This window comes from Lonchura striata, chromosome Z (genome assembly GCF_050655825.1).
Source record: "Lonchura striata isolate lonStrDom1 chromosome Z, ASM5065582v1, whole genome shotgun sequence".
Classification (NCBI taxonomy): Eukaryota; Metazoa; Chordata; class Aves; order Passeriformes; family Estrildidae; genus Lonchura; species Lonchura striata.
The window spans coordinates 29,838,961-29,852,338 of record NC_140740.1 but is presented as its reverse complement, the minus strand read 5'-3'; the positions used below and the strand labels follow the sequence as shown (position 1 = coordinate 29,852,338).

General features: G+C 33.8%; 1 protein-coding gene across 2 annotated transcripts in view; it reads right to left on the bottom strand.

Moving 5' to 3' along the window:
- Positions 1-82: 82 nt before the first annotated feature.
- The window catches only part of AP3S1 (adaptor related protein complex 3 subunit sigma 1), a 29,177-nt gene continuing 15,881 nt past the window's right edge, over positions 83-13,378 (bottom strand). The window contains exons 5-7 of one of the 2 annotated variants that reach the window (XM_021546186.4): positions 10,544-10,651; positions 7,518-7,559; positions 1,249-1,387 (exon numbers count right to left, since the gene is read on the bottom strand). In XM_021546186.4, the coding sequence (XP_021401861.2) occupies positions 7,524-7,559; positions 10,544-10,651 (144 nt within the window). In that variant the 3' untranslated portion in view covers positions 1,249-1,387; positions 7,518-7,523. Of the gene's footprint in view, positions 1,388-7,517; positions 7,560-10,543; positions 10,652-13,378 lie in introns of both variants that reach the window. The other variant, XM_021546185.4, reaches the window with a different exon arrangement.

Sequence of the window (13,378 nt, the reverse complement as noted above, 5' to 3'; positions counted from 1 at the left end):
TCTTGATACAGCATTATTGCATTTTCATATACAGTATGAACTAAATACTTCTTAGAAGAAAAAAAAAAAGACTTTGCAGGAGTTCTTAAATATCCCAATTATATTTTTATTATTCATTAAAACAGACTTGTACATCACACAGAGCTTAAGAGCATGATTATAAAAAACAATCACTATCCCCCTTTTATGTTTTTTTAAATCACAGAAGAGTTTAAGAGCTGAGCAACTTACGCAGAGGTGATAGCACTTAGATTTCTCTGAGATCTTGACAATACTATGTGTCTCATAAATCTAATTCTCAAAGTAGAGAAACACAAATGTCATCAGGCACAGAGGCCCTATTAAAGTATCCCCAGTTATCTTTCCAGAGTGCCTTTCTTTATCACATTATTTGATAGACTCTCATGTACAGGTTTGAGCTGCCCACATATAGTGTCTTCAGCCCATTCTGTGCTTCTCACAACATACAGCAATCATAGGGCCCATTTTCCCCGAAAATAAAATCAGACCATCAATAAAAGTCTATCAGATCGTGTAAGTATCAACATGTATATGTAAACAAATGTAATCAGATCTTCGGTAAATCAGTTTTCTCCTTCAGTATAATAATGAACAGCTTTTGTGAGAAATGTAAAGAGCCAGTTATGTTCAGCAAAATACCCCTGTGTAAGCCCTTCAGAGATTAAACTACAACATCAATTCTGCTACAACAGTATTTATATATAGTCAATTGGCTCCATGAATAGGAAATAACATGGTTTATTGCAAACAGTAGACTTCAAAAAACAGGTATTTCAAAGTCCAGTTTGTTATGATTTTATTTAAACAAAACATGAATTAAATGTTTTCATGCAGCATTTGCACTTAAGTCTTAAATAATCATGACAAACAGAACTAGTTAAAGAATGCACTAATTATAGACTTTGGTGAATATACAAAAAACCTCAGCATTATAGGTTATACAAATTAAAGAACATTTTAAATACTTCCCCAAAATACTGTAGCAGCTGAGACACAGTGATATGCCTTGCAAAGGCATGGGAATGTAATTTAGAAATCACATGGGAACTACCCCTTTCCTTTAATTTCACAAACAAGACAAAAGCAACATTCAACTCCACACACATTTTTCAGGTTATTTCTATGCAGTACCTTGAGTTTTATCCAAACAGTAAAAGGTAGACATGTTTATTTAGTAAACAATTATGCAGTAAATCTCTATTATATTTCTTCCTTGGTATTACCTGGAGTAGCCATGTTATTTAAAAGTGGGCAGGTTTGGTACTTTTATACTGATGTCACCAATATTAATATTTCTTGGGATCTCTGGCAGATTCATATTCTTTACAGCTGAAACAGCCCGGGCTGGAGCTCCTGCTAAACCAGCCTGCATATAAAGTAAGGAAAAATGCAAGTCAGGCAAAGTCAGTTACAGGAATATTCACCAGAAATCTACACAGACAACTAACTTTTCAAGTATTTCCATGGTTACACAATTAGAAAAACCACATGGTAATTGTATTTGGAATGAAATGGGTTACTTGGAAATATTAAACTAGAAAGAGAAAACAGTTCACATATTTCTTTTTATATGGTAAAACATGTGATGTCAACTGGATGGAAAAGTATGGGAGGAAGGAACAGGAGGCTTATCCAAGCACATGTAATGTGCACATTACAGAACAGACAGTTTCAAGGTGTTGGGTGTCCAGTGTGCTGCCTTTGCTCTTACCTATTCTAAAAGTTCAAGTGGTTCACACTTGACTAGCACTGGTTACAGGTTCAGAATAAGTAACCTCAAAGTAACAAGGTGCTGAATGTCAGTCAAATCAATGAACACATACACACACGTGTGTATATATATACATATATACAAAAATACATATATATGTACACACAGAGGTATTCCAAAGTGGCTTAGACTAAGATGAAAAGGATAAACACCTTGCATTTGTGGTTGATGAAGAGCATGCGGACAGATAATTTCTCCAGACAAACTAGAATAACCTGTTGTCCCACAGTAACTAAATTTACACCAACATATCTGCATCCCCTTGAGCCTTACACAACAACACAGTTATGCTAAATTAAACTATTAAATTAAATAGCAACTATTTTTTATTAAAGTTCTCTACTGCATGCAGTGTCTTTGAATACAAAACTAGAGCCTTTCTGTATAAACATGCAAGTTTTAATAAAGAATTACTGACTTCCATTTAGTTATGTTTTTAGTTAAAGTAGCTGCCAAGTTCACACTCTGAGGTATATTATGAAATGCTAACAATTTACAGCTCAGACACCTGAAGACATACCAAAAATTATCTTCCCCTATTGCTTCTGAAAACACCTATTCAAAACCTTGCTATTTTAAGGACTAATAAAACAAGACTGGTAAGTGTTACTACTATATTTGATGTAGTGAAAAAAAATTTTATTCATTTTAAGTATGGAAATGTTTCTCCTAAAAGTTTAGATTCTCTATGTTAATTTATAATTTGTAGTGCGGTTTTACTTCAGGCTTGCCACAAAAGTGTAAAAATAATTTTATTTTTGCAAGGAAATAAATCATGGAAGATTTTTGTAAGGACTCTTATTACCAGAAAAAGACATCATATTCCAAATGCCCTGAATATGTAAAAAGAATTAACCTTTATGTTGATGTTTTAAAAGTAAGATTAAAAATATTGAGAAACAATAAATTCGCAGTGTGATTTTCAGAACTACTAGTTTTAGACTGTGGCGTCTTACAAGTCCAGTAAAAAGGAGCAATCCACAAGAAACAAAGCAAGATGCTAGGAAGTGGTTTAAAAAAAGACTAAACCTGTAGAAATGGAAGATCTTTAATTTTAGGTTTGTCAAAGACTGAAGAAACCAGCCTGTTTGCATACAAAGTATTTCTGAATAAGAAGTACAGAAAATGTAAGTAGAAAAAAATTGAGAAAGTGGTGTCATATTTAATTATTAAAAAGCATTGGTACATGACTACCACTCAAACTATAACCTTTTGAGATTCTTGGTTTTCACTGAAATTCATTGGAAGTGCAGGGTAAAATTACTGAGTACACCTGACTTCTACAGTGTCCACCTGGTCTACTGCACAAAAGGAGACAAACACCCAACACACTCGTCAAATAACAACTCTACTTTTTGAAGGCTATGAAAAAATGTATTTTCTTCCTTTTACTACTCTCTTATAAAAAAATAAAGTCAAGTTAACCTAAGATTTCCACTTAAAATCCTACCTACTGTTCTTCCTTCTCCTCTTAAAAACATAACCCAAGTCAAAATAAAACAAATTGAAGTTTCTGATTCTGAACTAACCCTTTATGTGGAAAGAGTAAAGCATCATAAATCCCTAGATTTTAGTCATGGGAAGATTCCCAGAAGAAGAAACAGAGACCAGAAAGCCCTAAGTCATCTACTAACAATGTCTTCCCTGTCAAACCCTCCTATGTGAAACATGGTAAGGTTGGGAAAAGCATGTGGGGGCAGAGAAGATAGCTCAGAAAACTGCCATCTCTGATGTCATCAAATTTGCTCTCATTTTGGCCCTGACATAACCCAAATTATCAGTTCTCAGAAATACAGGCTAAGTAAAACTCAAAAGGTGCAAAAAAGTATGTTGAAACCCTCTTTTTCCTTCATTTTCCTTAACATCACCAAATCTATGAGGTCATTCACTTCATTCACTATTGCCCTTTCAAAAGCAGTATTTTCTTAAAGGGGAAAACCTGGACCTAACACTGGCAGTATTAAGAAATGCAAGTATCCAAAATCTGCATCCCTGAATCTGCAATAAGTTAAAGGAGCAGTATTAGACCTTGTAATTTCTTTCTACTTATTAAAAAACAGTGCAGAAGGAATGAAGATGCCCAACACTGTTCTGTTAGATCTGAGAACTTGGAAATACTAATTTTAAATCAAGAGGTAACTTCCAGTGAAATCTTATTGGATAAAACAGTAAATGCTTTTAATCCTCTAAATTCTATTTGCAGTAATGGAAGAAAAATTCATTAAGCAAAATGGGGCAATGTAAACTGTTTTCCATAGAGAAGATGAAAATATTAATTAAAAGCAATGATTATACAATATATAACTGAAACAACAGGAAACCAGGAAAATATAATAAGTAATGACATGGCAGCACATGGCTGGCAATTCAAAGGAGAGGTGCCTTCTGGGTGACTTGGATGGAGATTCTTTACCCTAATTTAATGGAAGTTATTTATTCTTAATGGACAAATAACATTTTTAGTATAACTGGTTATTATTTTACCTGCTACTATCCTATTTATACAGACTTACAGCCCCTGCCTCCCACCCCAATGGCATGGAATACAATGGAGACACAATTAAGAATTATGAAAAATACCACAATTGACACGATCACTGCCCTTCCACCCCTCTACACAGTCGTAACTTCCACCAGTCATGTTTCAGATGATCATTTTGGATCAAGATCAGTGAAGATCCCTGACAAAACTGCTGTGATCTTTTTTTGACAGTGAGATTATCTTTCCCTATCAGATGCTGGAGTAGAGATTTTCAAACTATTACATTCTCTTCTCCTGTTGTAATTCTCTGTATTAAGTGAATTTGTAGACTAGTGGATACATAAAATGCACAGTAGAATGCTATTAAGCACAACTAATATCCACCCTATCAAGAACAATACAGTTACACAGTATTTCTAAGAGAGAGCAAACAGCTCATAAAAAATGTCTAATGGATAAAATGACTGAAAAGCACTTGAACTCCCAAGCTGGGTAACGAATACAATTCAAATGATTGTATGCAGCCCTCTCATTTCTTTTACTGGAAGTGAACTGTATTTGCAAGCACAAAAGTACAGCAAGTAGGCACTTTCAGCCCTATGTCCTTTTGAGGCATTTTCTAGAGACACCTGACTAATACAGTTTCCACTGTAATACTGAACTAAACAAGTTTCACCTGCCCTTGTTATCATGTAATTCAGCAGGTAAGCTGGTGATGTGCAAAGAAAAAACTGCTCCACTTGAAAAAACAAACATGTAGCAAGCTTCAAACATGCAGTGAATCATGAATTGTCTGTCACAGCAAGCAAATGACTGAAGCAAGTGAAACTAAAAATTCTTAATACATAATTTATGCAATTTCAGAAAGACCATATGAATTGCATACAGTTGGTATAACAATAAGCCAATACAATACAGTTTTGCTGCAGCTTCTTTGTACTCTCAATTTCATTTGTTGTTAAGGATGTGCTTTAATGCTGACATGCTGCATATTAAAATTCTAGGTTCCATAATTGCAAAAAAATGCTTGTAAACATGTTCATATACTTTTAAAGAGCAATACAATATATACAAAAGAAGACACTATTTCACAGATTGAAATAGACACATTTAATAACAGGATTTTTACTCTACTAATCCTAATCTATCAAGTGAGAAATATAAGATGTCATTAATTTACTTAGGTCATTATGAATCACTATAGGAATCAATTTTCTTTGTTCTTATCATCATCCTTTCTTAGAATTCCCAGATGGTAACTTCATATCAAAGAGATCCCAGCAACCTCATTTTACTCTTTAAAAAGAAATTCAGATAATTGGGTAAAGTATTGCACATCACAAACATCGTTAATATGCATACACAAATAAAAATGTTCCAACTGTCATCCCAAATAATTCTACACAGAGGTAGCTAGCACTAAAATAAATATATAAAAAAACACAGCCTACCGGAAAACAAAATAATGAAGGCTAACACTGCAAAATAAGCCACCCTTTTCCAGATACTTCAGAGGTACTAGGACCTCTTTGCTGCTGCTGTTTCATAGCAATGCTTCTTTTCAGAACAAGTATGACTTCAAAGCAGCAGGGATATGAAATCATGAAAGGATGCGATACATAATATAAAGGAATGATCATGTCCCCTGCTCATGAGGTTAAATAAATGAACGTAATTAGAGAAAAACCAAAATGAAGTCTGCAAGTATATCAAAATGAGGCCAAACAGATAAGAAGACTTAAGACATACTCTTAGAAATTTTAAGCACTTGAATCACAAAAAGAGTAATGGATGGGAATGATTAATTATTTCTTTGTTTGTTTTTCATTGCCAGACCCAAAAATAAAAATAGAGTATGTATGAGCAGAACACAGAAAAAGAAAAGTAGCTTTGCACAAAAAGAAACACAAAACCAAAAAAGAAACCAAACCAAAAATCTAAGATCAAGCTCCCTAGCGCTACCAATGAAATACAGACTGTATGTTACAAGTGCTAGTTAACATCTTAGGCAGACAAAGGTCACGTCCTTGATTTTCTTCATGTGCTGTAGCACACTTCAAATTTAGGTTAAAATGTTGCATGTTACCAAGAACTATTTTTAGCTAATGCTTTTACAACTCAGTGCTACTAAGTCCAATTGTGGAGTTATATTTGTTAAATCTCAATGGTATTGCAGTACACTATTATAGGAAAATCACATAAAAAGTAAAGAGCAAAGCTATTAATATATTCAATAAGTTTCAATTGCTTAGGATTCCACCTGTTTAAAATACCTGCAGTTTTAATACACAGAGACTTAAAACAAGTGGAAATTAATTTTCAAGTACTGCCATTAATACTGACTGATCATTCAAACTGTTGAGCTAAACTAAATGTTTCAAACAACAAATGGCAGCTGACATTGACCATAAACTGAACTTCAATCTTACAATTTCCTTCTCTTTTTTCTGTTCTTTCTTAACATTCACGTTCCGGGACTGCAGTTACCAGGGTATCTTAGGGCAAAATCCAGACATTCAGATCGTAATGACAGCAAATGTACATCTGAAGTTGAGTACATGCTGACAGCCCTTTTCATTTTTTGTTCAACATACTTAAGGTGGGATAATCAATGCTAGAATTTCTACACCATCTTTACAAATCGCACTGATAAATTTATTCTCTCTATACAGAACTATTTCAGTTTGTTGGTTTTGGTGGTGGGATTTTTAATGTTTCATTCACCTGAAGCTTATTCTGAAACTTCTACTTGCAAGCAGGTAAAAGTTCTTTCTTTTTATCTGGAAATACTAAACAGTGAAGCAAAAGAGTTCATACTACTTATTTTAGATTATCAGGGACAAAATTCTCCCAACAAAGAAGTTATTTGTATTATGTCATCATATTGTGTTATCTGTGTGTTTATTTTTTATTGACATTAATTTCGCAGCATTTCTTGGCTAATATTCACACAAGTTTATAGTCCTTTGTTTCTTAACAATGATACAAAGAAAAGTTAAATTCTATAATGCAGGAATAGAAATAAAAAAAATATGATGCCAATGAAAAGCTAGTAAAATACACTATAGCCAATAAAAAGATGAGGGAACTACAAGAAACTAGCACAAAAAGTAGGCTACAAGGACCAGTATGGGTATTTTTACACATAATTTTTGAGTCTGGCCTACGTAATTTATTGCCTTTGACATCATTTTGCTTTCCCTTTTAGTTAAAAGTACATTTTTTTCTATAAGTCAGCAATACCTTTGTCTACCTGTCCTGTCTGGGAGACTGAAAGATAAAGGTCTGTAAGAGAGAAGAATGGAAAGAGCCAGAAAAGATCAGGAGGTTCAGAAAAAATGAGGCCCAGCTTAAAAATCTAAATCATATGCAGTTGAACACTCCAAATAGAGAAGAGGTAGCCCAGGTTTACCTACAATACTTCCAGAAGCTCAGAATAAAATCCCAATGACCCCTCTCCCAAAGAGTTCCCTCCCTTTATCACAATGATTCTTTAGCTTTAGGATTGACCAGAACCCCATTCACAGATTAACACTAAACTGAAAAGCAGGGAAATGCATATAAGACAACATTTCTCAGGGTACAAATAGTTTCTTTTATAGCCCATCCAAACAATATTAGCTGAATCACAAATCAAAGCTAGAGACTCCCTTATATTAATTAATTAATTGTTTAATTAATCTCTGTTGAAAATATTCACAAATTACTCGAGCTGATACCTTTGCTCAAATATATGTGAAATTAATAAATACATTCAGTCTTTTTCACTAAATTCTAACTGAAAGCCTGTTTAGATGCCTAGTGCATAACTAAACAAATACCTGATGTTAAATAGCTAAATTCTGTGCCTTACTGAAAGCCAGATAGGCACCATAAAAACTGAAGTATTTCTGAAAATGTAACCTAGTTACAGGTTTATTAGTTTCATCATTTCAGCTATAAAAGAAAAGGCCATTTACCCTAAAAATAGCTGCTTTGTAAATGCAAGAGGTATGATGGTGGTCTAAGAGCCAAAGGGACTAAAGCAACAGTGCTGTGGGGCACAGGTGGCACTCCTCTAAACTATTGACTACATCAATACTAATTTCTCAATTTTATTTTTTTTTAATTAAAGAAAACTAAGAAGATTCACTAGTTTTGATTTCTTAGTGACCAGCATTCAAAATTTATAAAGTTATTACTTATTTTGATTCCCTTGGAGTTGCTTGTGTCTTGAAAATATGTGTTCAGGAAAGACATATTCAAAGATTTAAAATCTTGATCAAAAATACAAAAGGAAAAGAAATAGCAATCAGGAATTTTCTGTGGATACACATGAAACAAATGATTAATGATTTAAGGAAATAATTATCCATTATTGTGATGTATCTCAGCATTACAATAACTGTTAAATTTGAAAAGAAATAGTAACTGAATTAAGGAAAAAGAAAGTATTTGTGGTGAGCAGATTGTGTAATATTCTGCTTCATCCCAGTCACCAAGTGTTTGAATTGATCACTGCTACTTCTTTACCTTCTATAATTTATTACTGAATGTAAAGGAATAAGTTCCTCTTGCTTTGTATATATTTCAAGTCATATGTGGTTTTTTTCAGATCGTCTACAGTCTTTTTTCAGATCGTCTACAGTCTACTTTTATATTAAAAGCTCTTACAAGAAAGAATGACTTGTTGATGAATAATGGAATACAGCAAGTATTGCAGCTGGCTGTGCTGAATCGATGTGTTTCAGAAGACCAGTCAGAGATTGATCTACAGTTGATTTGGTAAAATTTACAGAATTAAATGCTTTCAGATACAAGCAATATGTACATAATATATAGTACACACCTGCTGATCAAGCTCAGCTTTTGGGAACACAGCTACTTTTTTTAATCAAATAAGGAAAAATGCATGTATACAAAAGTTATTCAAATATAATAAAAAAATATGAGAATAACTCCAAATATTAATCTCTGTGATCACTGTTTCATTCTGAGTGTGATAAAAACATTAAAATGAACACTTTGGATATGCTCAAAATCTACTATAGAATCCTTTCAGATGCATACTGCCATGTACTGTGTCATATCATACCTAGCTTTTTCTTGTTTCTCACATATTGTTGTCCTGTTCTTGGATATAGTTTGGAAGTTGTGCAAAACAAATATGTAAATGTATTAAAAAAACTTGAGGTGGCACAACTTGAGACTGCAGAATCAGGAGAACAGTATACATTGTGGTACAAAAAAAAAAGCTGAAAAATTAATTTTTCTCTTTACTGCACTTCAGTTAGAACTAAGAAGTTCTCTGGGTCCTTTCCTAAAATGCCATTTAGTTCATATTTATGCCACCTCCAAGATTTCAGTCTGCTCATCTGACTTCAACTTTAGAAAGTCTTCAATTCAAGCAAAGGCTTGTTTAGAAACTTGGATATTACTGCTTTGGTGAATTCCTCTGTGGAATTACTCTCATCACGTAGAATCCAGCACAGACTTAGCAAAGATATATTAGCAGCATTTTGGCTTACAAGGCACCAAGGGTGACGTTAATGGGACAGTAAAGTTCTGTATCAAAGATAAAGTAATTCTAAGATCCTTTCTTAAGCTAAATGTCTTTCCTAAACACAAATTAAACAATTGTTGAATTGAAAAAAGATTCCCAAAACTCTTGTGTGATCCCTCACTCAGCCCAGTATGGACAAATACCAAATATAATTTTCTCACTCACTGAAGACCAAAGGTTCAGATTATCAAAATTGCAGAATTCATATTCATTTTGAAGCGTCTAAAACTGGGCTTTAAAGTCTATCTAGTCCACTTCAGTCCAATTTATTTCCTTGTATTGCAGTATTACTGCCGTTATTTATTTCAGGTGCTTAGAAGCACACTATCAAACAAGAATATGTAGTCTTTGAAGACACACTTTGTTTCTTTATCTAATTTTTATTTAAGTGCTGAAGTCACTAGTTCAGCATAACAAGTAGGCTGGAACTAAAAGGCTTTATACAACAGAAACTTGGAGAACTACAGAAGTATCTTAATAGCAATGGTGCACAATGCAATTAGATAAGAAAAGCAAAATCTAACCAGCAGCAATAAACAGTTTATTACTTCTGATGAAAAGTACAATACCCTGAGATACAATGCAGATTTTTGTCACTAAAGCAGGCAGCTTACACTATTTAGTTTTCTATGATGGACAAAGAGCATTATATAGCATGCATTTACTACAACCCTATGTTTAGTTTAGAAGCTACACAAATCAAAGCTACACAGTGCATCACTCTTACCTCAGATTTCTCCAGTTTATTTTGAGCATCAATCTGAGTGACAATTTCATTCATATTGGTCTCCAAAACCATTCCACCCATGACCATTTCAGCCAATATATTATGGACCTAAAAGAAGCCAAAGGAGAATTTAAAAATGCGAAACATTCTATATACAATCTGGAAAAAAGGTATAGGTACCTCAATACAGTGAAACAAAGCTCATCATTTCATGTTCATTTCTCCAGTATCTTTGTTCACAGCTCTATTACAAACTCACATGCTATACCACTTATCAACACTAAGAAACTTTCACACTCCTCTTTGTTCCCATTTTCCATCACATTATTAGAGTTTGAATTAGCATCAACAGCAACAACACCTCTAGGAAGCAGGTCCTACAAGACTAAACACATTGCTCACAAGTAGATGTGTAAACACTCCTCTGGTCTACACCTGAGAAGAGACACTGATGCTCACCTATTACAGATACCAAGATTTGGCTCAGAAGTAGAACTGACATTCCTGAGACACCTGATAAATATGGAGTCTTCAGTATCTACAGCTAAGAGTGACAGCTAAGACCCAAACTGCAAGACCACAAAAACCATAAGCAAATGTCCCAGCCAGGGACACTACTGAAATGGGTATGCTTGAATATCTCTCTTCCCTGCAGCCCTGACTTGAGGATGAAAGCCTTGGTTCATGAATCACTACTTCACATTCTGCACTCAAACCGTATTAAGGACATGGTTTGGGTCTTTTTTGTTTTTAAAAGGCATCCTTCTGCACACTTACTTGTAAAAATCTAGGGTTACAATGTAACGCATAGTATTTTAATCCTGTATTAGTATTTAAATCTGAAGAAAAGGAGGGTTTTTCTACTTTTCAGAAATACACATATACGATCTCATATCTCAAAAGCATAATTCTAACTACTCTTTTGGATATTCTCCCAATTTCCTAATGGATCGAGGATAGAAATCAAATAATCTGGAGGTAGTACATCAAAAATCAACACAGTTCTTGGTTTTGTGCCATACCTAAAAAAGATTTGTTTCCCTGTCAAATTTTAAGTGTATTTCTGAAAAAAATTATAATTAATGTATCTAGAGAGGCTGAAAGCAGTTCCTCTTCAGGCCCTTTGGGCTGTTCCAACACCTTTCTTTTTATATACTTCTTACTCCTTTGCCTCCAGTCTCTAGAACATTTAACTTCTTCCTCAATGCAAACCACCATAGTACCTTGGGTCATGCTTCTTACCTTTCTCTGCATTTTTTCCTATTTTCAGAGTGCAATAATGAAGTCTAACACACAGTATTTAAAAATGTTCAAAGCATATATGGCTTTGAAGAAGGTTAACTATTTTGTCTTGCCCCACTTTTCTTCTAAAGGGATGGCTTTCTAAATAACAGCATTTAATTAATTTTATTTGATAATCTCCATAGGAAAGGAAATCAGAGCTTTAACTAATAAAGTTACATAACTCTCGTAATCCATTGACACCCTCCTCTTAAATGTATTTTTGCTCATATGCAAACAGCAGCAAGATAAAAGTAAACAATAACTGGTTTTTCTTTTCAAATTAAAATTCATTGGAAATATATATTAAATGTACAAATACACATGATTGTATTTATTTTTTCTTATTTAAAAAAATCACTAATTATTTTTGCTAAGAAACAGTGACAACAAAAACATCTTAAAGAAAATGCATTAAGAGGAAATGAAGTGCAAGAGACTTCAATAGTGTATTCAAAATAGTATTTAAGTGAAAGACTGTATGCACAACAAACAGACATCTTATATTCCAAAAGGGATCTGACTGTCGAAAACACCAACTTTTTAAAATTTGAAATTGCTGATCTGTAATAAAAATGTTGAAGTGTTTTTACAAAAATCAAGAGTGCTTCCTATTTATGTTTGATGCATTCTCTAAAAGTATGAATGCATATTCTAAAGAAGAAGGAATTTATGAATAAAAAACTCTCTCAGGAAAATTTGGCAAAACACATTTTCCTGTCTTCAAGAAATTTGATTCTGGATGGCTCACTCATCTGGTTAGATAATAAACTCTTGCAAGAGATCATGATACTCCCAGAGATAGTTCAACAGGTGCCAAAAACTAATGAAAAAACCAAAGTATTCCCTTACATCCCTAGCTGAATGTATTCTATTATTTTAGTTGTATAATAGCTTTCAGTGGTGTCTTTTTCATCAGAGAGCATTAGGCTCTTGGATCCAGTGTGGGAATCAGTGCAGGATTGAAATAAACCTGCCCCTCCTCCTCACAAGACATGTCAAAATTTCTTGCTCCAGCAAAATTTTTGGCTGCTTGTAATACAGATGAAGAGAAGTTAAATTCTCTCCTGTATGAACCGCACTCCCCAACACCCCAAGTCCTCATCTGCTACTACATATTAGAAACACTCATTCCCATCTATATTCCATTCTCTAAATGAATTTATCATATTCTATCAATATCCTTGAATAAGCATCTGTCTTAGCTCCAGGTTACTCTAAGTCACTGCAGAATCCTGTACAATTATAAACACAATTATGCTGATGAGCATAAACATTTCCTTACAGAAATACCACATAAAATGTTACTAAGGAGGCAACAGCTGTTGAGATTACACAGTTTAACTGTTCTACATGCCATGCCATCTTTTTACAAGAAAAAATGTTGGTTTAGGCAGCTGTCACAAGAGAAGTGCAAGAAAGCAACCTCCCACAGCTCCACCAAAAACTGAAGACACAGAGTAACTCTCATTAAAATAACAACAAATCCTCACTTTTCCTCAATATCAGACCACTCAAATTACAAACATTTTAAAGATTTCACCCCAAACAGCA